General features: G+C 36.7%; 1 protein-coding gene across 2 annotated transcripts in view; it reads left to right on the forward strand.

Annotated features, from left to right (window-relative positions):
- PTEN (phosphatase and tensin homolog) overlaps nt 1-24,098 on the forward strand; it is a gene marked incomplete at its 5' end in the record, with an annotated part of 83,059 nt that overhangs the window by 14,373 nt on the left and 44,588 nt on the right. For both annotated transcript variants that reach the window (XM_080694492.1, XM_080694493.1), the window contains one exon: nt 12,427-12,511. In XM_080694492.1, the coding sequence (XP_080550618.1) occupies nt 12,427-12,511 (85 nt within the window). The remainder of the gene's footprint in view (nt 1-12,426; nt 12,512-24,098) is intronic.

Consider the following 24,098-nt stretch of genomic DNA (forward strand, 5'->3'; position numbering starts at 1 on the left):
AAACTTTTTTATTGTTACGAGCAAATTTAAAAGCTTTACTGTTTTGGCTAAGCTAATAGGAAAAAGAAACCTACTTGTTGGAGACATTTGTATTAGAGCATTGCTTTCTTAGTCCCTTATATATTTGGTTTTGAATATTTGTTTCATCTTCAAGATCAGTACAGATGGGTGATTTTTTTTAAATCTTTTTTTCCCAGAATGCAGCAGTTAGTGAATTGGCACTAAATATTACTAGGTCGTTTTTTATACATATAGTTTCACATCATAATGTAGTTCTTAGTGATAGCGACATATATGCACAATACAATTAGTGAATAACTAGGTCTTTATTCTCAATTTACTGATAGATCCCTTGGCATCTTCTGTGCCTTACCTATTTGAATACTTTTTTTGTGTGTGTGGTACTGGGGATGAAACCCAGGGGCATTCTCTCCCACCACCACCCCCCAAGCTACACCCCCTGCCCTATTTTTCTTTTTTTTATGCCTTATTTTGAAACAGGGTCTCACTGAGTTGCAAAGGGCCTCACTAAGTAGCTGAGGCTGTCCACGAACCACGATCCTGATCCTCCTATATCAGCCTCCCAAATGTTGGGATTATAAGTGTGCGTCATCATGCCTGGCTAAATACTTTTTTTTTTCTTCATAAAGTTTAATGACCTTATACATGTGTGGTGGCACATACCTATAAGCCCAATACTTGAGAGCTGAGACAGGCACAGGTTGATTGTGGCTAGCATCAGCAGTTAACAGGCCCTTTTTACTTTTTATTTTGAAACAGGGTCTCACTAAGTTGCAGAGGGCCTCACTAAGTAGCTGAGGCTGTCCACGAACCCAGATCCTCCTGTCTCAGCCTCTCAAATGCTGGGATTAACTAGCATGCGCCATCATGCCCGGTTTAAATTGATAATCTTTTTGAAAGCGGTTATATCCAGTTAGTTTGATTTATCATTAATGGTCAATTCTAGATGGTTTTTAGTGGGAACAGAATTATAAAGAGAGGTGTGTGTGTGTGTGTGTGTGTGTGTGTGTGTGTGTGTGTGTGTGTGTTAACAGCAGTTCTGAAACAGGAAACCATTCTTATCATAGTCATCCAGAGCCCGAGGATGAAGGTAATTGTTTGGTATACTCGTTAAAACCAGTTAGTTGGGCAACTTAAACTCTTAGAGGTTTATAGATGTAGGCTTGAGCAGTTGTAAATACATTATTTCATAATTAACAACTGGTATTAAGATAAATGAATTAAGTCAGTCAAGGATTAATACACTTTTAATAAATACACTAAAATATTTTGAATTTTAGAGTTGCTAACATTATTAGTAACTTGATATTTTGTGAGGCTTAATTTCCTTAACTTTAAATAATTGTACTTCGGAGTATTTTCTTTAAAAATAAATTTTTTCACTGAGTGTAATCTTTATATGTCTCAAATTATTTAAAAATGATTCTTAAATTTAAGAAGTTCATTTGGAAAAATGTTAATTCTATTTTAGATATTTGTTGCTGGAAATTAGCTTTCTGTTAAGGTATACATGCATGTTACTTAGTTTTAATATTGTCCTTACCGTATTCTGTCTACACAAATGTGTGTGTGTGTGTGTGTGTGTGTGTGTGCGCGCGCGCGCGCGCTGGGGATTGACTTCACCATCATTCTACCTCCAAGCTAAACCCCCAACCCAATTTTTTATTCTTTTTTTTTTTAAATAGGGTTCTACTAACTTGCAGAGGGGTTCACAAGTAGCTGAGGCTGTTTAAAGCAACATTATTATGAATATCTTTATATATTGGGATTTTTGTTTTTTTCTTAGAATATATTGCTAGAGTGGGATTTTTGAAGGAAAAGGTATAGCAGTTTTATAGTTAGAGGTTACAGATTTTTTTTCTTTAAATCAACCAATTTATACTATTGTTATTAAGATGAAAAATTACTAGCAAATTTTTATGTTAACCTTTGAAGAGTGTGATGCTTCCATTTAGGAAATGAGATCTAAAACTTCTATTTCAAAGCAAAATATTTTCAACCTGTTTTATCATGATAAATCATATGATATTAAAAACCTGGAAGAAAAATGTGAGCTCAGTTTTCCTTTCTGATTTGGCACAGCCAGTTGATAACTAAAAAATATTAAAAGGAACCTAAAATTTATGCTAAGGTGAATTTAAATTTATACCAGCATTCCTTTTACAGTTTATTAAAAGAAATGTTGAGTTGCCTTGTATTGAGATGCTTAAACTAAATTTAAATAACAAGACATAAGACATTTTAGAGTCCTGCAACTTTTAATATTAATAACCTCTTACCTACAATTACAGAGCTTTTTTCAGGTTTATAGATTTAAAGATATATTTAGATGTCTTATTTTGTCCTTGAAACAACCAGTGAAGAAATTAAAGCAGGCAGTTTTATCATTATTTTGGAGAAGAACAAATGAAATATTTGATGCCCAGAAATTGCATGATTTACCTGAAGTGGTAGGCTTTACATTGCAGTATTGGGAATGGAACCTTGGTCTTCTATATTAAATTACAGTACTGATGAGGTCCCTAGTACAGAGCCTGGCATCTAGTAAATATTTACATTTTAATTTCTTGTTTCTTAAACCCCCATTTTTTTTAGAAGCACTTTTCCTTTTAAATATCTTCATAGTTCATGCTTCTGTACCTATGCACCCTTTCCATCTAGAAAAGTAACACTTTATTCACTGGAAATATCAAGGTACTGCCATTTCTGCTTTTCTCTGAATGCAAATCTTCAATTTAGAGCCCATAATCAGCATTTAGTATATTAGGGAAAAATAAAATCTAGTAAGAAATAAGGAATTTTTCAGTGAATGAGACCATCATAAAAATCCACAAGAATGGCATTTAAAGAACTGATTTATAAGAATGATAATAAGTAGAAAACTGATATTTAGAATGTATCTGTTTAATGTAAGCTTGTTAAAATCTTGAAAGAAATATAAACCTGATAGCTCTTGAGTCAGCGGCTGAATTTCTTTTAACCTCTTTTAAGCCTTAACTGCCTGTTAGTTGAAAGCACTGACAAGAAGCAGGGGGCAGATTAGAAATGCCCGGGAAATAGGACTAAGTGGTAAAGTCCTGCTGCTGCTCACTGGCTTTCCACTCTGACTTCTTGTCTTTTTAGTCCAGCGTTACTCATTTCTTACTCTACCACTCGGTTAGCTATGCTCCTTTGGTGAGCCAGCAACCTGAGGTCTGTTCTTTGTTCATACCTCTCTACAGTACATATTGTTTTCATTTCACTATTTGAGTTCAGTGCATATGTTACAGCAGCTTTAATGGAGTAGTAATTATAAAAGTAACTTATTTATGATCTAGAGGAATAATTTTTTAAAAATGATTTAGTCAGAAAAAAGTTATTGTATGAAACACTGCATTTTAATTTCAAAGTTGTTTAAGTGTACCTATATATTATCTTTTTTTCTTGGTATTAGGGATTGAAGCCAGGAGCATTCTAGGTCTGAGCTTACCTCCAGACCTCTTTTTTCTTTTTTTCACCTCTGAGCTGTATTTCTTATCCCCCTCCCCCCTTTCTTCCTTTCATGGAGATTGAACCCAGAGACATTCTACCTCTGAGTTATACCCCCAGTCCTATTTATTATTTTTATTGTGAAACAAGGGCTCACTAGATATATGAGAGTTTCACTGTTTGTAGAGGTTGTCCTCGAACCTGTGATCCTCTCATCTCACCTTCCCAAGTACTAGGATTACAGGTATGTGCCGCCATACCAAGCTCTTTTTTTTTTTTTTTTTTTTTTAATTTAGAAAAAGGTTCTCACTGACTTGCTGAGACTGGCCCTGGGAACTGCATTCTTTCTATCTCAGCCTCACAAGTACTGGGATTACAGGTATGTGCCACCACAACCAGCTACACCCGGACCTTTTTATTTTTTATTTTGAAACAGGTTCTTGATAAGTTGCTGAGCATCTTGCTAAATTGCTGAGACTGGCCTTGAACCTGCCATCTTCCTGTTTCAGCCTCCCAAATACTGGGATTACAATGGTGCATCGACCATGCTGGGCTAGCCTACCTGTATATTATATTGGTTACTACAAAGAAACTTTGCAACTGTTTTACTTTTAGTAACCATTATACTTAAAATATCTTTCAGTATGTATTTCAGGAACACATTCTTAAAGAATAGCATTTAAGGAGCTGCTTTTGGTTATTATACCCTATTTGAATATTATAGTTAAGTTTGTAGTCTAAATCCCATTAATTCAGGTACAAGTACAACTTGGAAATTGTTTAATAAAAGGCATTTTGTTAATTATATGAAGGTTGGAACATCTTTCTAGTGTTTTAAGTCATGATTGAATGCCAATAAAAATTTATAATTAGCTTGTAAAATAGCCACATTATAATGTGGTCAGTTATATTATGGATTAAATTGACTTTTGTGGACAGACATTAGAATTTAAATTTTTCATTTGGGACAGTAGTCTGTGATGAGAAGGGATTGTGGTACCCAAGTTAAGACTATCAAACCTTGATATATATAGTTATCAAAACTCACCAGACTAGCCAGGCATGGTAGTGCAGGCTTGTAATATCAGCATTCAGGAGGCTGAGACAGGAGGATTGCAGTTTGTGGTCAACCTCAGCTACTACTTAGTGAGGCCCTTTGCAACTCAGTGAGACTCTGTTTTAAAGTAAGGAATAAAAAATAGGCTGGACGTGGTGGTGCATGCTTGTAATCCCCAGTGCTTGGGAGGCTGAGACAGGAGGATCACACAGGTTTGATGCTAGGCTCAGCTACTTAGGCTCTGGGCAACTTAGTGAGACCCTGTTTCCAAATAAAATATAAAATAGGTCTGGGAGTATAGTCCGGAGGTAGAAAGCCTCTGGGTTCCACCCCCAGTACCACGCACACACACAAAAAAGAATAAAAATAGGGCTGAGGGTATAGCTTGGAGGTAGAACACTCCTGGGTTCCATCCCTAGTTCTGCAAAAAAAAAAAAAAAAAAAAACTCACCCGACTAATCACTGAAGTGTTTGTGTGTGTGTGTTGTACTAGGGTGGAACCCAGGGGCTTTTCTACCTCTAGGTTATACTTCCAGACAGGGTCTCACTAAGTTGCTGAGAGCCTCACTCAGTAGCTGAGGCTGGCTTCGAACCTGTGCGATCCTCCTGATTCAGCCTCCCAAGCACTGAGATTACAAGGGTGCGCCACCATGCCGGGCTGATAAGTGTGTTTTGTTTATAAATGATACCTCAATCAAAACAAATTGAACAGGTCAGGTCAAAGGTGGGAGGAAAGACTGTCTAGTATTTCCTCAGATTTCCTGTAGCTGTGGTAGCCACCGAGTCAAGGCAAGATCAAAGTGTGTTTCTTGTGTGCGTTTCTTTCACTTCCCTGTTGCATATACAGGAGTCATAGATACTGTGAGAAAATTATTTCTTGTTTGGAATACTGTTTCCCATATGTTCTTAAGTTATAATAAACTAAATATTTTAAGAAGGAAATCAGTATATTAAGGATTTCATAGTGTTGAAGTGTTGTTAGGCTTTTATGTTCTCTGGAAGGACTAGTCACTGTCATTAAAAAAAATCTACATTGTTAATGGTAGGTTTTTGTGGAATAAATCTATACCATTTGTTCAATTGGTAGACAGATGTGACTGTGTTCTAAAGATTGTTCATACACTAACTCAATCCTCCTAACGACCATATATGACAGGTAGCTTTATTAGCCCCATTTTACTTAAGAAACAGGTCCAGAGAGAGTGTTTATCTTGCCCAGGGTTACACAGATAGTGAAACTATAGTTCAAGTTCAGGCAACTGGGCTCTAGAGCATGTCCTTAGCCATTACACAACACTGCCTACAAGTAAATCTATATATGCCAGAAATACTTGGCTTCTTTTAGTGGTCTAATTAGCATAATTTTTCATTACTTCATACTAAACATTCTGTTTATTCAGAATGCTACCCAGTAAGTGAAATTAAGTCGTGTGTGTGTGTGTGTGCGCGCGTGTGTGCGCGCGCGCAGGCGCTACTGGAGCTTAAACTCAGGGCCATTCTACCTTTAAGCTACCCCCTCACACCACCCCAGCCTATTTCATTTTGAAACAGGGTCTTACTGAGTTGCTGAGAGCCTTGCTGAAGCTGACTTCGAACCTGTGATCCTCCTATCTCAGCCTCCCAAGCGCTGGGATGACAGGCATGCAGCACTGTGCCTAGCAGAGGCTTTTTTGTATTAGAAATCTTAACATAGCCATTTCTTGGTATTGGCATGGGATGGGTTCTAAGATCTCCCCCCATTCCAAAATCCAAGTCTCTTATGAAATGGTATAGTATTTGTATATAACCTAGGAATATTCTCTTGTTTTATTACATCATATGTAGTTACTGCATTATTTATAAAATCTAAAACAGTATAAAAGCTCTGAAAATAGTTATACTATATAGTTTAGGCAATAATGACCAAGAAAAATGTATATGTTCAATACAGGCACAGTTTCTTATTTTGACATTGACTGTACAGCTTTGTATTTCCACACTTCATCTCACATACTTTCAACACTGTATTTATGTATTATAATTATACATCATAGTGAAATTTATACTTATACGTTGATACATGAGTACAGACACTATCTAGTTTATATTTTTAGCTTGTGGTTTATTGAATCTGCAGATGGAGGGTTGTGTGTGTGTGCATGTGCATGTATATATGTGTTCATGTATATGTATATATGCATATATATAGTCTGGTTATTTGCTTCTTTTTTCTTTGTTGGTGGTACTTGCAAACCCTACTTTTTTATTTTGAGCCAGGGTCTTGCTAAGTTGAGACTAGCCCAGGTTGGCCTCACACTTATAATCCTTTTGTCTCAGCCTTCCCAAGTAATGGGATTAGTGTGTTCTATGCCCAACTTTAGTTCTTATGTGGCAAAATTTTTCTAAAAAAGTGTGTCATAAAAATTTTATTGTGTGGGGAAGAAAAAAATTTTATATTATTATTATTTTTTTTCTTGCTTGTTGGTATAATTAGTGACCTAAGAACTATTTACCTCATAATTCAGTACACAGTTGCTGATGTGATATTTTGGAAATGATAGTAAATTTTTATATTGTATTGTCTTTTAGAAATTTTTCAGTTTTAACATTAGATAATTGTTTTTATTTGAACCTACTTTCTTTGGAAATGTTTTATTTTTATTTGAAAATGCAAAAATCTTAATCTTTGAGTTAATATGGTATAAAAAGCCTAGACTTTGGAATTACTTATATATATATAACTTGGCTTTGAGATATAATTTACTTCCTCATGGCTGTGGGACCTTGGGCATATTACCCAGTGCTTTTGAGCCTCAGTTCATCTATGAAATGGTAATGCTGCTGATGGGATTGATAGGGTTAAACGAGACTATATTTGGTAGACTGTCTGGCACAGGGTACTCAGTGGATAGTTAGTTGACTGGGTGTCAGCATCTTTCTAATTTAAAACGGATGCCAGTGTCTTGAGTAAAATCTCTAACTGTATAAATCAGGAAAGTAGGAATCCAGAGTAAAACCTCAAGAAGACTTCATCCCTGGACTCCTTGAAAAAAGAAGGAACAGGGCCATGATCAAGGTTGTTGTTTGGTAGAGAGCTCCCATGTTGGTCCTGGCTGGCCTTTGATTGCTTCGTTCCGGTCACATTGGACTCTCTACCACCAATAGGACCTTCTGCCCATACTGCCTTCTTTTCTGTGTATCTTTGTGAGCTGCGTTAGGCTGTTCTTTTTTGAATATTTCATGTATTTCTGTATCTCCAGCTTCTGCTTGAAATGCTCAAACTGCTCTTTTTTCCTCTGAGTTACCTCTTTTTTTTTTTTTTTTTTTAATTGTACTAGGGAATAAACCCAGGGACATCCTACCACTATTCATCCTACACCTCCAGCATTTTTTCTTTCTTTCTTTTTTTTTTTCCCCCCCTGAGTTTGGGTATGAAACCCAGGAGCATTTGACTTCCAAGCTACACCCTCTGCCCTATTTTTTATTCTTTATTTTGAAACAGGGTCTCACTAAGTAGCTGAGGCTGTCCACAAACCATGATCCTCCGGTCTCAGCCTCGTGAATGCTGGGATTACAAGCATGCACCACCCAACCCCAGCATTTTTTTTCTCTTGAAGTGGAGTCTTGCTAAGTTATCATGCATTAACCTCAAACTTGTGTTTCTCCTGTCTTAGCCTCCCAGGTTTGCAGGCATATACCACCATGTTTGGCTCAAAACATACAATTTTAAAACCTGTTATAAAAATAGTGTAGGTACATTGTAGCAAAAATTAAAAATCCACAACAAGCAGAAATGAGGGCATTGCCTACTACTTAGCGATTATTACTTTTAGTACCTTAGTATGTAATCTTTGTCTCTGTATGGTTATATATTTTACCAAAACAATATCTCACTGTACTTTTTTTTTGGTCAGTTTTGTTTATATTTCCACTTCAACAAATTTTCATCTCATCTAATACTCAGATTATATTAAAATTTCCCAGTGTAAAAATGTTCTTTATGGCTGGTTTATATAAACAGTATCTGGATTAGCATTGCATATGTAAAATTTGCTGTTAGGAACCTCAGGTTTTTATAAATCAAGAGCAATTACTGGCTCTCTCACCCCCTTAAAAAAAATATTGCTTGTTGAAGAGAGACCGAGTCATGACCTACAGATATTTGGATTTACCCAGTTTACGTTCTTGCAATGTCACTGAACTTGTTTTTTCTGTGTGATTGTGGAAATTAAAATTTTTATCTAAAGTCTATAAACTTCAGTTCAAGATGCTTAGCTGTCACATGGTGCTCTTTCCTTTACACGACATTTATCAGGAGTTATATGCCATCTGCCTGGCTCTTGGTGATGCTGAGATTGGGCAGTGGCAGTTTTTTCTGCCATTGTTCAATTATATGACTTCTTACATTAGGATGCTTTGTGTGATTTTATTTATTTTTTTCTTTTTTTAAAATTTTTTATTGGTGCACTGTATTCATACATCATAGTGGGTGATTTTATTTATTTATTTATTTATTACGATACTGGGGATGGAACCCAGGGGCATTATACTGCCAAGCTATCCCCCTAAGCCCTATTTTTTTATTTTTTATTTTGAAACAGGCTCTCACTGAGTTGTAAAGGGCCTCACTAAGTAGCTGAGACTGTTCAAGAACCATGATCCTCCTGTCTCAGCCTCCCAAATGCTGGGATTGCAACTATGTGCCACTGCACTTGGCTTTGTGGATTGTTTTGATCTATAAGAAAGTTCATTTCCACCTCAAGCTCTCAGTAGTATTGATTTAGTACTATTTTTTAAATCTTTACTTACATCAGTAACTTCATTAGCCTCTATAAAATAGGACTTTTTCCCTCTCTCCCTCTCCCTCCCTACCTCCCTCCTTCCTTCCCTCTCTCCCTCTCCCTCTCCCTCTCCCGTTTATGGTAGTAGTAGGGATATTGAACCCAGGTCCTCACACACTGCCAGGCAAGCACTCTACTACTGAGCTAAGTCCCTGGCCCTCTCTTTTAGTTTTTTGAGACAGGGTCTTGCTGAGTTTCTCAGGCTGGCTTCCCGTTTTTGTCTCCTTAGTAGCTGGGGTTATAGGCATGTGCCACTGCCACACCTGACAGAATATGACTTTTCTAATTTTGTCCTTTTATATTTGTTAATTCGTGTTTTCCCTTAAATTAGAGCTTATGAAGTGGGCTATTTAATTTTTCTGATATATATTTTCTTTTTTGCCAATTTTCAAAGTGAAGAACTATTACAGTAGCCATCTCAAAAGGCAATAGGTGAAGAGGGCTTATTTTGCAGTAGTGAAGATTGAACCCAGGGCCTTGCACATGCTAGGCAAGCACTCTACCACTGAGCTACTTCCCCAGCCCTCCTAATTTTTATTTTGAGACAGAGTCTTGCTACATTGCCCAGGCTGGCCTTGAACTTGGGATCTTTCTGCTTCAGCCTCCCAAGTAGCTAGAATTACATATTGATATTTTCAGTTAATATGTTTTACTTTCTGAGTTTTATAATGCTGCTACTTTTTCAAGAGCTACACCCTCAGCCAATACGGGATATTTTGAGAAATTAGTCTTTAAAGCTGAATGTGGTCCCCCACACCTATAATCCAGGTACCTGGAGGTTGGAGGCCAGCTTCATCAAGTTAGCAATTTAGCAGTATCCTGTTTTAAAATAAAAATGGGGCTGAGGGTATAGCCCATAGGAACAGTGACCCTGGGTTCATTCTGGTACCCCCCCTCCAACACGTTCACACATACACACAGAACAAATCGAAAAGCTCAGATTTATCCAAGGGTATATAGTCTTGCTTCCACCTGTTCTGTGCTTTTCTGCTTCCCTTCCTGTTCTCTGTGAAGCAGTTACTTTTTTTAGTTTCTCAGTGTGTATGTGTGTGTGTGTGTTTTGAGGGTGTTTAGGTTCAAGAAAATGCATATGTAAATCGTTTTTAAGCAATACATAGTTTAAAAAGTTTATCAAGCCGGGCGTGGTGGTGCATGCGCTTGGGAGGCTAAGACAGGAGGATCCTGCAGGTTGGAAGCCCAGAGGTAGAAGGACCCTGGGTTCCATCCCCAGTACCAAAAAAAAAAAAAAAAAAAAGTTTATCAAAAGGTGTATTTTGGTATGTCCTTTTTTTTTTTCAAATATTCTGTAAATTTCTTGACAATACATTTATAGAGTATCATAGAGTGCTAAAATAACCTTTTCCAAGTTATATCAAAATTAAAGTTTTTCAGTAGTTTGAGGAATTACTTTTGTATTGAAAATAACATTGAGGGCTGGGGATATATTCAGTGGTAGTATTTGCCTAGTATGCTTGAGTCCCTGGCTTTGTTCCTAGTGCTGCAGAAAGAAGAAGAAATACTGAAATCAACTCAAAACAGTGAGGGCTGCAAGGGGTAAAAGTAGATCTAGAAAAGAGCACTGGGTTAGGTGAGTTCCGAATCGTATTTGGAAAGTCGCTGGGTCCATCCTTAGAAGTATCCTCAAAGGGAGGCTTTAGGCAGATTGGCTTGTCTGGTATAAAAGGTCTCTGTCAGAAAATTATGAGATTAGAGAGGACTGATGGAGTTTAAAAGAAAATGAAAACTGTTGTGATGGATAAGACTTAGACATGTAAATTGTTGGTGATTTTTATAGTAGGTGGGAATAGATTCTTGAGTACAGAGGCTTTTTTATGCCAAATATAGTGTGTAATATTGACCGCATTGATTAGAAGTAGGAAAAAAAAGTTTCAACCTCTGTTTAGTATTATCAAGTCATAGATAGCAAGGGCTGGAAGGGACTTTAAAGGTTATCTCATTGAACCTAATCATCATGTAGAATGGGAAATTGAGGTCTAGAAAGGTTAAGTGACTTGCCCAAATTATATAACTAGTTAGAAGCATAGCCAGCTCTTAAATCTAACTTTCTGAGTCTAATTTATATTTACATATTTACTTATGGTAGTACTGGGGGTAGAACCCAGAGGCTTTCTACCTCTGGGCTATACTCTCAGGCCTATTTTATATTTTATTTGAAAATGGTCTCACTATGTTGCTGAGAGCCTCACTAGTAGCTAAGGCTGGCTTTGAACCTGTGTGATCCTCCTGTCTCAGCCTCCCAAGCGCTGGGATTACAAGTATGTGCCAACACGCCCGGGCCATGGTACTTTTTTTAACATGAAAATTTAGAAGTTGTACTGTTAAGTTTTGGGGGGAAGATAGATTTTTTTGTTTTTGTTACCATATACATTAGTTATATGACATATAAATCTTTGATTTTGGGGTTTTTTTATGTATATTTAAATACTATAAACATGAAAATTACCTTTTATTTGAGGTGCATTTTTTGTGTATTTGTGGTACTAGGGATTGAACTCAGGGACATTTTGCCTCTAAACTATACCCCTAGCCCTTTTTATTTTATTACGTAGAAACAGGGTCTTACTAAGTTGCTAAGAGCCTTGCTAGGTTGCTGAGGCTGGTTTATAACTTGTGATTCTCCTGTCTTGGCCTCCTAAGTACTGGGATTATTAGCATGCACTACCACTTCCAGCTTTAGGTGAATTTTTAACATCCCCACATATATTAGTTCTGTGATCTACAAAGTCTTAGGTTTTTGTTTTTCTTGTGTATCTAAATACTATAAAGATGGATATTGCCTTTTGCTTTAGGAGCATTTTTAATGCTAGCTAGAGGAATTTAACATTTTGCTGTTCAGTTGTTTTGAGGGTCATTTTTTGAATCAATATATTTGCCAATATTTCTTAATTATACACGATAGATTCCATATAAGTACATTTGACAGACTTTGGTATCTTTTGCTATGTGGGGAAAGCCTTTTTATAATAAGCTAATGTTTTAAAATGTGTGCATATTTGCATTGTTACATATTTCAGATATTTCCTTAATTTAAGTACTCAGATATTTATCCAAACATTATTGCTATGGGATTTCCTGCAGAAAGACTTGAAGGCGTATACAGGAACAATATTGATGATGTAGTAAGGTAAGAACTCTTTGTTTTCTATTTCAAATACTGATGTATTCATGTTTTAGTTCACTTAGAAAAATTTCTAAAATACAGAAAAAAACTTAGCGTGATGTAGACTTTATTTTGTTAGTTGAGCTCTGTAGCTCCTTTTTTACACTGAATTTAACCAACCAACGGACTTCAGTGGTGTACAATTCATCTTATAAGACCTGACTTTGGACACAGTCTTATTTAGGTGAATTAGTTTCTTGGATTTTATAAAATGCCTCTCACTAGGTTAGTTCCTGGATTCTGTTACAATATGATTTCTGTCTTTTGTTTCACAATTGAGGATTAGGCTTAAAATTCTTGAGTAGATTTAGTCAGTTAAATTTATTCATACTAAGGTATGGATAATTGATGCCTTTTTTTTTTTTTTTTTTTTTTTTTTTTTTTTTGCGGGTCTGGGGATGGAACCCAGGGGCATTTGACCTCCGAGCTATACCCCCTGCCCTAATTTTGAAACCGGGTCTCCCTGAGTTGCAGAGGGTCTCCTTAAGTAACTGAGGCTATCCGCGAACCACGATCCTCCTGTCTCAGTCTCCCGAATGCTGGGATTACAAGCATGTGCCACCATGCCCAGCTCCAGCCCTATTTTATATTTTATTTGGAAACTGGGTCTCACTAAGTTGCTGACAGCCTCACTAAGTAGCTGAGGCTGGCTTTGAACATGCATGATCCTCCTGTCTCAGCCTCCAAAGCGCAGGGATTACAAGCATGTGCCAACACCACGCCCGGCTTGTAGAACAGTTTTTAATGGGGCATACATACACCAAGCACCTGAGGAAGTATTTGGTAAATAGTTATAGAAATTGCTATAACAAAGCATAAATTACTGATTTTTTAAGTTTGGATAATTTTTATGTATATTTCATTTTAGAACAATGTCTTTCTCAAGGTGTTTAAATAATGCTTTTTAAATATATTTATGACTTGAGAATACATGGGAGTTGATGTCTGCAGTGCAGATTGTCTGACTATATTCTGTGATTTCAAAGCAAAAGTAGACATGTATGAAATAACACTGAATTGTTAGTACAAACTTTAATGGCATTAAAATTTAAAACTGGACTGTTTTCTTTATGCTCTATAAGTTTCTTTCCTTAAACTTTTAAATATTTGGTGATTTTTGAGAATTAAACTACAATGGGTGGAAAAGCACTTTGTAACTTTCAAAGCATTGTACACATTTAGAGTTCTTTTATAATAGTTTTGTAAGTGTGTGACTATTTGCTTTTATGAGCTAGCTATAAGCTGTTTTTCTAGGTGGTTAATTTTTAGCAACTTGCTTTGAGCCACAGAAATATACTATAAAAATTGAAATATCAATTTTTGCAGTATTGATTGTGTTCACTTGGGTTTTTGTAGTATTTATATTGTATTCAGACTTAAATTTCAGTATCTGCAAAAACTACCAAATAAGATCCTTATTTCTTTATAGTTTTTATTTGAATTATAGGTGGTACATGGGTGTGTCACAAGTACTATTTGAGAACTTGAAAGAAGAAAAAATGAACTTGTTTTCTCATAATTAGGCAAGCTAGAGTGCAAGGAAACAGCATTGCAGACCACGGGGAGCAGCACTTGCTGCTGCTTATTCAGTGATGGTAACACATTTAAGGAAAATGGGGCAAGCCATAGAAAAAAGAATGGGGGGGATTTTGAATCAAGAGAGGTGGCCAGTTTGGGAAATGAACAGTACAGTAGAGTCATCAGCAATGTGTCCACAGCTAGAATGCAGTAGTATGTATCAGACCTCTTTACAGTCTGAATGAAGTATCTGCTTCACATTACTGTACTATTCCACCAAGTGCTAATCAGCCAAGCCAGGCTAGCACTGTTGTTATTCTGAAGAAGAGTGGAGTTACTGAGGGCAAGTTTTCTGATCACTATAAGAATATCCTTGTGCTAAGTGAGTGCGAGCCGTGATTTTTACATTGGTCTCTGAGTGTGAATAAGTCACTGAGGATGACTGATCATTTTTTAGGTTACTGATAAAGTCTAGTTTTGGGAACTGTACAAATGGTTATCAGACCTCAGTAACTTCACCAATGATATTACATTGGGAACTATTTTGGCCCATCATTTTCTGATTTTAAAACTCCTGTTTTTATGCCTCTGAATGAGAAGATTCAAGGGTCAAGGATTAATGTAAAAGATAAACAAAAGGGGAAATTGACCTCAGTTGAAATTTTTACTATCTTAATTGCAAATGTTTGCTTAATAAGCAATTTGAATGGAAAGAACTGGGTAGAAACATGTAAGAGAAGGGAAGTTAAAGAGCTAACTCTTCCAAATTATTTTTTCCATTTCCTCTTAACTACTACCTTTTTTCCTCCTTATTTCTTGCCACTAATTATTGCACCGGTCTGGTGGTAATATGAAACAGTTTTATTCAGATAATTGATTATTATTTGATGTTTGTGTTAATCTTGTCCCTTAGGCTAATATTGAAATTATCTAATTTAAATGTTATCTGGTATAAATATAAGCAGTCTTTAACAACTTGGTGCTTCATGTGTTCAACAGGCATAGTTTGAGAACTGTTCTATCCCTAAGAGATCAGGAAAATATGTTTAATAGAGGTGAACTGGCTTTCTTACTGGAAGAACCTTGACTATGAATTATAAATCTCTTAAGAGTAAGATTCTAGTATGCCACTTTTTTCTTTTTAATTCCCTTTTTTTTTTTGGCCTTCTCTTTCTTTTGTATTACATTAAATACAATCTTCCTGAACACTATGCCATGCAAAATTTGGCAAATATTGAAAATGGAAAAAAGTATATATAAATATTTTTCTCTCTGGATCTATAGGAAGTAATTTGTGTTTTTTATTAGAAAGTCTTTGGTGGGAAGATTACTATAGTTATTATTGGAAAATGCTTAGAAGCTCAGTTTTCTGACATGTAATAATTTTTTAAGAGACTTCTCCATTTTTGTATATGCAATGAGCTTCTTTACCCCTAACCTGTTTTTATAAATTTATGGACTCACATTCTTCCTTATGTACTGTTACATACTTTTTTTTCCCTAAAGAATATTTTCAAATGTTCCATTCTTAATTTTCTGTTTGTCTCTCAATTACCTTCATATGTTGATTTTTTTTTTCTTTATGTTGGGATTTCACGCCCTAAGCTCTCTACCACTGAGGTATATTCCAGCCCTGTGTTGATTTTCACACAGGGAATTTTCACACAGGAATTGTTTTTTTGCTCCAACATTATCACTATTGGCTATTAAGTTGGGGGGGGGGAAGAATCTAAAAGAAATTACTTAGAAAGTCGAAGAGTGGTGGCTCATGCCTGTAATCCCAGCATTTGGGAGGCTGAGCCAGGAGGATCGCGGTTCACAGACCACCTCAGCTACTTAGTGAGCCCCTTTGCAACTCAGACCGTTTCAAAATAAATAATAAAAAAATAGGATCGGAGGTATAGCTCAGAGGTAGAATGCCCCTGGATTCAATCCCCAGTACTGGAAAAAAAAAATTACTTAGAGGCAAGCTTCAAAATAATTTAGAGTAAGGAATATCAAGTCTATTTCTCTGTTTCTGTTTCTGAATCCTTTCCTTATATAGCCTCCATTTCCCACTTTTATTCTTTTTGGTACTGGGGATTGAACCCAGGGACATTATACCTCTGAGCTACCCTGAACCTTATTATTTTTATTTAAAGTAGGTTCTCACTAAGTTGCTGAATGTCTTGCTAAGTTGCTGAGACGGGCATCCACACTGTGATCCTCCATTCTCAGCCTCCCAAGTTCGAGGATTACAGGTGTGTACCACCACACTGGACTCCACTTTTTTTTTTTAGTGGTAAGATTTACATAACAATATTAATTATGTTAAAGTGACAAGTTCAGTGACAATACCTTCATGATAAAATCAGAGGAGGGGCAACACCACCAGCTCTGTCATGTTGTGCCCTAAAAGAAAGCCTTGTTTCCATTAGCTGCCTTCTACTACTCCCTTTGTTAATCTTATTACCTTGCAAATAAGGAACTCTGATGGACTGGATTGGACAGCGTTTATATTTTGGGCACCAGTTGTTTTTGGTATTTAATAATAGGTAATTATTTATTTATTTTTCGGTCTGGGGATGGAACCCAGGGGCATTCTACCTCTGAGCTACACTCCTTGCCCTATTTTTTATTTTCTATTTTGAAACAGGTTCTTATTAAGTAACAAAGGGCCTCACTGAGTAGCTGGGGCTGTCCGTGAACTGCGATCCTCCATTCTCGGCCTCCCGAATGCTGGGATTACAGGTGTGCACCACCACGCCATATTTCTTATAAGTAGTTTACATGTGCCATGTTATTAAATCTCTACAATAAACTGGATGTGGTGGCACATTCTTTCGATCCCAGTTTTGTTGTTTTTCTTAACAGTATTGATCCGCACACACTATTTAAAATTGGAATTTATTATCTATATTTAAAAATCAGGAAACCTCATGCAAAAAAAGCTGTATTTCCAGCTTCTTTTGAAAAGTTGAAGGATATGCCAACACTGGATCGCAGTCATGTGTAGTAGAAGTCAGCAGGAGCTTTATAGTGGCTGACCAGTCTCTGTAGTTGAAGAGATTATTAGTTGCCTTTTTCATCATCTATTCTGCTTGCTTTACTTGCACTGTTTGACTCCAAAGCATTTGACATTGTACTGCTTATTCTATATAAATTCATAGAATCAGTAATTAAATCTATGCATTATTAATATATACATAGTCTGTTCCAGACATCTTCAGTTTTATAGAATGCTGTGGGCAAATTGGGTCATTTAAAATGTGGGCTCTAGCCTGGCATAGTTGCTTGTAATCCCAGCATTTGGGAGTCTGAGACCTGGAGGATCCTGGTTCGCGGACAGCCTCAGCTACTAAGTGAGGCCCTCTGCAACTTAGTGAGACCCTGTTTCAAAATAAAGAATAAAAAAATAGGGCAGGGGATGCACCTTGGAGGTCAAATGCCCCTGGGTCCCATCCCTAGACTCGTAAAATAAATGAATGAATGAATGAATGAATGAATGAATGAATGAAATGTGGGATCATTGTATCAGTCTAGTCTCTAGTTAACAAGATTTCTAAAGAAAAAACAAAAGTGAAGAGGACATCAGGGAGGTGTTGTCAAAGGGCCATGTAATGGCTTCCCTTGTGATATAAGAACTTTTGTGTGTGTGTGTGTGTGTGGTACTGGGGATGGAACCCGGGGGCCTTCTGCCTCCGGGCTACACTCTCAGAGTCCTATTTTGTATATTTTATTTGGAAACTGGGTCTCTTAAGCCAGCCGAGGCCGGTTTCCAACCTGCAGGATCCTCCTTTCTCAGCCTCCCAAGTGCAGGGATTACAAATCTATGCCACCACACCGGGGAAGAGCATAATTTTTAACTTCCATGCATTTGCGAATTTTTTGTTTTTCTTCTGTTATTTCTAATGTTATTCTACTGCAGTAGGGGAATATACTTTAATGTCTATTTTTAAAAATCTGTTGAGAATTGATTTGTGGCCTAATACATGTTTATTCTGAAACATGTTCCATGTTCACTAGAGAAGATTTTATATTCTGATGTTCTTGATTAATGACCTGAGTATACCTGTTAGGTCTAGGTGGTTGGTTTATTTAATGTGTTGTTTAGGCCTGTTTCCTTACCTATCTTACTGTCTGGTGTTCCATCTCTTACTGAGAGTTGGGTATTGAAGTGTTTGGCTATTATTTTAGTACAATTTATCTTTTTCATTTTGTCAGTTTTTGCTTCATAATATATTGGGTGGTCTCTCATTAGGTGTATTGGTTAAACAAAAAAATGTTTATAATTGTTATATCTTTTTGCTGTGTGCCTAACTGTATTTAGATCCAGAATGAATTGTGACTAGCATGTAGTTGGATTTTGTTTTGATTTGTTTTTTTCTGGTGGTACTGGGGTTCCTGGAAGCCCTTTTATCTCCGGGCTACACTCCCAGACCTATTTTATATTTTTTATTTGGAAACCGGGTCTCTTAAGCCACACCTGGCTGTAGTTGGATTTTGTTTCTCATACATTCTGCCAGTGACTTTCTTTTGATTGGAGAGTTTTACGCTTAAGATAATGAATACAGAGGAATGACTTAACATTTTGCTAGTTGTTTTCTATATGCCTTAGAGCTTTTCTATTTTCTGATTTACTGTCTTTTGTGCTTAGTTAATGGTTTGTAATGTTTTAATTTTCTCATCCTATTTCTTTTCAGTAAATTTTCTTTCTGATCCTCTGACTTGGTATTCATAATTGGCCTACCCTTCAGGTTCACTTTATCATTTTTTCTGCCTGCTCAAATGTGCTTTTGCATCCTTATATTTTATTCCAGGTATGTTTTTGAGCTCTAACATTTCTTTTTAAGAATGTTTTCTCTTTATTTATATTTCCATTTTGTTCTTCATTTTTCTTGACCTTGTCCATGTCTTTAGGTTTTTGAGCATATTTAAGATAGTTTTAAAGTCTCTGGCCAATAAATCTGCCATCTGATTTCTCCTAAACAATGTTTACTGATTTATCTTTTCCCTTTAGATGGCATGTACTTCCTGTGTGTGTTTGTTTTGCCTTGTGGGTTGTTTGTTTGTTTGTTTGTTTGTTGAAAACTAATTTGGTTCTTTTGGAGTGGTAACTCTGGAAATCAGATTTCTCCCCTTCTTCCAGGAATGGTGGAGGGTGTTGTGTGTGTTTTCTCAATTGTTGTAGGGCATTTCTGTGCTAGGGATCTGTTTACAGTATTAACTTAAGATCTCCTGAGCCTTTTTGGGTTTTTCCCCCCCTTGGGTATATATGGTAATTTTCTAAATTCTCTTGTATATGTAGTTTCTTTCCAGTGTTAACCCTTAAATGTCTGGCTCCTTGTAGGAACTTTATTTTATCGATTTATTTTTTGTTGAGGCTCTGTGGATTGAACCCAGCACCTTGCAAATGCGTAAGAAAGTGTTCTGCCACTGAGATACATCACCAGCCAAAGTCTGGCTCCTGAAAGGGGGAGGAGGGGAGGTGTGAAAAGGGCTCTGTAGGCTTTAATCCCCTGGAAACTTTTAGTGGGTGGGATCACAACAGTGGCAGCTTGTCTCTGCATCTACACGTTGCTATCAGAAGCAGTAATTGGCAATCACAATACAGTTTCTTTATAATTGAATGACAGGTCCTTATTTACCCGCCTTGGCTCGAGCAAATTGGGGGCGACTGCTCTAGAAATAACGTCTGTAGCTGCCTGATGTGGGATTGGGTATGTAGGATGGGTATTCACTATTACATTAAGACCTGAAATTGGCCTAAACTAACTTCCTTTAACAGTCCGAGCCTTAGAAACTGTAAACCTTTGCACAGACTCGAGTGCCCTGAAGGTTAAAACAAACAGTTCTGGTAAAACTGCTGTCTAGATGGGGAGTTGGATTCATGATGTATCTTCTCTCTCTCTCTCTTTTTTTTTTTTTTTTTTTTTTTTTTGCGGGTCTTGGGTTGGAATCCAGGGGCATTCTTTATTTTGAAAAAAGGTCTTACTAAGTTTCAGAGGGCCTCACTAAGTAGCTGAGGCTGTCTGCGAACCAGATCCTCCTATCTCAACCTAAATGCTGGATTACAGTACAAGCCTGCGCCACCGCGTCCAGCTTTTTTTTTTTCATCATCTTTGATTACTTTCTTATAACAAACTTTTTATAACATTTGAAATATATGTTTATATGTTATTTGACCAAAAAATTAAATGTACTCTTGGCAGTTTATTTAGATCTATTTTATTGGAACTTTTTGAGGATGGTATTTTAAATCTGTAAGTCATTAATTCAGATTTCTGTACTTTGAAATGACTTCAGGAAGGTATGGTTGTTTGAGAAAGATATGTATTTTAGATTATCCAAGTTGGGGGAATATTCCTTTTTGTTTTTGTCTGCCTAATTTTTAGTCTACTTTCCAAGTATCTATAGGCAAATTTTGCCATTTCCCGTTGGAAAGTGCTGTTTTCTTGCCTTTTTAGCCTTTCTATTGTGTCAGACTTAACAAGACAATGAGCCAACTGTGGGTATGAAAGCCTTGGAGGAGAGAGGAGGAAGTGGGAGGGGCAGCTCTGGAGAATGTTTCCCTAAGTTATATGCAAATTCTTTGAGAGAATGTAAACCCTTTTTAATGCTCTACTATTTTCTTTTAAATAGATTATTCTTCTGTTTGTCCTGATGTCCACATTGCTTAGGAATCATAACCCTCATTCAAAACAGACTAGAGGAAAATAAAAGAAGTCTGGGTTCTTGGCTGCAAACAACAGAAAGTGACTCCCATTAACTTAATCAGCTTCTTGATCAGAGAGAAATTCTTTTGAAATGTCATAGCTTGAGAACCAGACTTGGAATAAGGTCAGAAGCACTGGGTAGCAAGGCATGGCCAGGAGGTCTCAAGGAGAGCAGTGCTGAAAAGATTGCGGCTCAGACACTTGCTATTACAGGTGCTGCTGCATACCTGGATATTGGTGACTGGTTGCTGAACTCTCAGCTCCTTTGGTGATGACCTTTGTGAAGACCCTCTGACTCTCCTGTACCTTGTCCTCCCTCAGTAGAGTTCAGTGTGCAAAGAAGAAAGGCCTCTTGGCCTCAGGCCTGCACATATGATGAGAGAAAGATAAAGAAAAAAAATACCTGCTTGTGATCTCTTCAGCTTCTCTCCAAATTGAAATGATAATTGATTGCTTTCCTCCCTAAAATGATTTACTTTTTTGGTGATTCTGGGGATTGAACCCAGACACATACTACATTAGTGCTACAACCCTAGGCCAATTTTACTTTTTATTTGGGAAGAGGCTCTCTTGAGGTTGATTTGAGGCTCGCTACTTGCTGAGGCTGTCTTCAAATCTGCAATCCTTCTGGTCAGCCTCCCAAGTACTGGGATTACAGGTGTGTGCCCCCACATGCCCAGCCTAAATTTCTCCTATTTTATAATCCCTGTCCTCATATACTCTTCCCAAAGATATCTGCAATTAAAAATGGCGTGTTTTTTTAAAAATATTTTATTGTTACCCACTTTTTTTTTTTTTTTTTTTTTTTGGTGGTACTGGGGGTGGAACTCAGAGGCTTTCTACCTCCGGGCTATACTCCCAGACCCATTTTATATTTTATTTGGAAACAGGGTCTCACTAAGTTGCTGAGAGCCTCACTAAGTAGCTGAGGCTGGCCTCCCAAGCTCGGGGATTACAAGCGTGTGCCACCACGCCCTGCTGTTACCCACTTTTTAAAAAAGCAAATGGGAAGATATTATAGATTTTTCTATTCCTTGCTTTTTTTCATTCTATATATCCAGGAAACTTTTATATTTACATAGACATGTACCTGGTTTTGTTTTGTTTTGTTTTGTTTTGGCTGCCTTTTACTCCATGTTACCATAGTAAACAGTACCATGCAATAGATATAGATATTTATTTCCAGTTTTTTGCCATTGAAAATAGCACTTTAAGCCGGACTTTGGTGGTGTATGCCTGTAATTCCAGTAACTTTGGGAGGTTGAGATAGTAGGATCACGGGCTCTAGGCCAGCCTCAGTAATTTAGGACCTCAGCAATTTGGACCCTGTTTCAAAATAACAGGGCTGGGTTATCGCTGAGGTAAAATGTCCCTGAGTTCAATCTCCAATACCGTCTAAAAAGAAAAAGAAAACAATGCTTTAATAAATATCTTCATACCAGTATCTTGGTGTTCTTTTGTAAATATATCTTTATGGTAAGGATTAGTTGTGGAGTTGCTAGGTGGATCCCTGGCTTAAATGTTCACCCTTAAAGATGATATTTGTGTGTGTGTGTGTGTGTGTGTGTGTTTGTTTTTTCTGAGGAACTGACTGGGGGTTGGACCCAGGGGCATCAATACCTCTGAGCTATACCTCCAGCCCTTTTTTTTATTCGTTATTTTGAAACACGGTCTAAGTTGTTGAGAGCCTTGCTAAGTAGCTAAGGCTGATTGTGAACCTGTGATCCTCCTGTCTTAGCCTCCCAAGTACTGGGATTACAAGTGTGTGCCAGCTACCATGCCTAGCGCAGTGCCAGCATGTTTAAGGGTACTTTCTCCTACCCTCACAAACTTAGCAAATTGAATATTATCAAACATTTTTAACATTTTGCAGTGTATTGGCAGAAAGTATGATTTGATTAAATTACTTTAATCATGGTGTAAGGTCCCTTTTTTGCTATTCTGTTTGCCTTATATATTTTATGGGATGCATTTCTGTACTAACCCTGTTGTCAACTTACTGTTCTTTTAGATTGCTTTTTCCCTACTGATTTTTTTTTTTAATGAACTCTGAAAAGTAAACTAGTTTTTCTCTTTCTGCAATTTTTTCTGCCTCTGTCATTTCAGCTTTGTGACTATACAATTTAGATAAACAGTGATAGGTTAAATACATTAATGGGTCATTAATAGCAATTTTTAATATTGCTGTCTTTATTAACATGTATAGGCATAGAATATCCAATATTTTTCTTGATACTATTTATTAAGTAATTTTTTAAGAAATAGCTTTGCTTAATTGAACAAGTAGAAAATAATTTTACTCCAGAGGAATTGCTGTATACCAGTACTCCTTACTTTCTGAATCAAGGGATATTCTCTTGGTGAGAAAAAATGGAGATGAAAAGAAATTTAGTTGTTTCTGCTTTTTTCTGCTCTTGGCATTATACAGCTGCCTTAACTGGTAGAATTCTGATTTGTTTTTTATTGTCTGCTCCCCTTCCTCCAGACTTTTTTTTGTGTGTGTATGTTCTATTACATATTTTATGTCCATCTATAATTATTTCCTCCTTTTTTGAGTCATTGTATATGAACCTTTAAAATCCAAGTAACTTTAAAACCAAATGGTTATAGTACTATGGGTAAATTTTGTGGGTTAAATTGGATGGTCTTATTAGAAAATTTCTTCTCCTGGGACTTTTTTTTAAACTAGCTCCTTTATAGTTGTTTGTACAGATTTTAGTTGCTAAATTCTTCTCTGTAATCTTTTCTTTTAGATTAAGATATGAATTCATAGCCTGTTATTTAAATGAGGCTTTTGAAATCTGTTTTACTGATCTGTATCATATCTAACTATGCCAGTATTTCCTTCCTTGTCTGACGTGAACGCTAAAATTATATGAACACTTTCTCCCCGTTTCCTGGCATTTCCACTCAAATGTGGTCCTCGTTCTTGTTGGAAATAGAACCAGAGTTGTAGTTTTCTTTTTTATTTCTTATTAATCTAATGATGAAAGAAAATTAACCAAACATTTCAAGAACTTATTAGAAATCTCTCTCCCTCTCCTCCCCCCCCCCCTCTCTCTATATATTTTTTGTGGGTACTGGGGTTCCTAGAAGCCCTTCTACCTCTGGGCTATACTCCCAGACCTATTTTTATACTTTTTTTTAAAATTTGGAAACGGTGTCTTAAGCCAGCGCACGCGGCTGGCTTCGAACCTGTGCGATCCTCCTGTCTCTGCCTCCCAAGCGCGGGGATTACAAGCATGCGCCACCATGCCCAGTGAAAACTATGTTTTTAAATTGTGAAGTCCCTAATTTATTATATTTTTCTGTCTTCAATTTAATTCCAAGAATATTCC

Source organism: Muscardinus avellanarius, assembly GCF_963383645.1.
Source record: "Muscardinus avellanarius genome assembly, chromosome: 4".
In the NCBI taxonomy this organism is placed as follows: Eukaryota; Metazoa; Chordata; class Mammalia; order Rodentia; family Gliridae; genus Muscardinus; species Muscardinus avellanarius.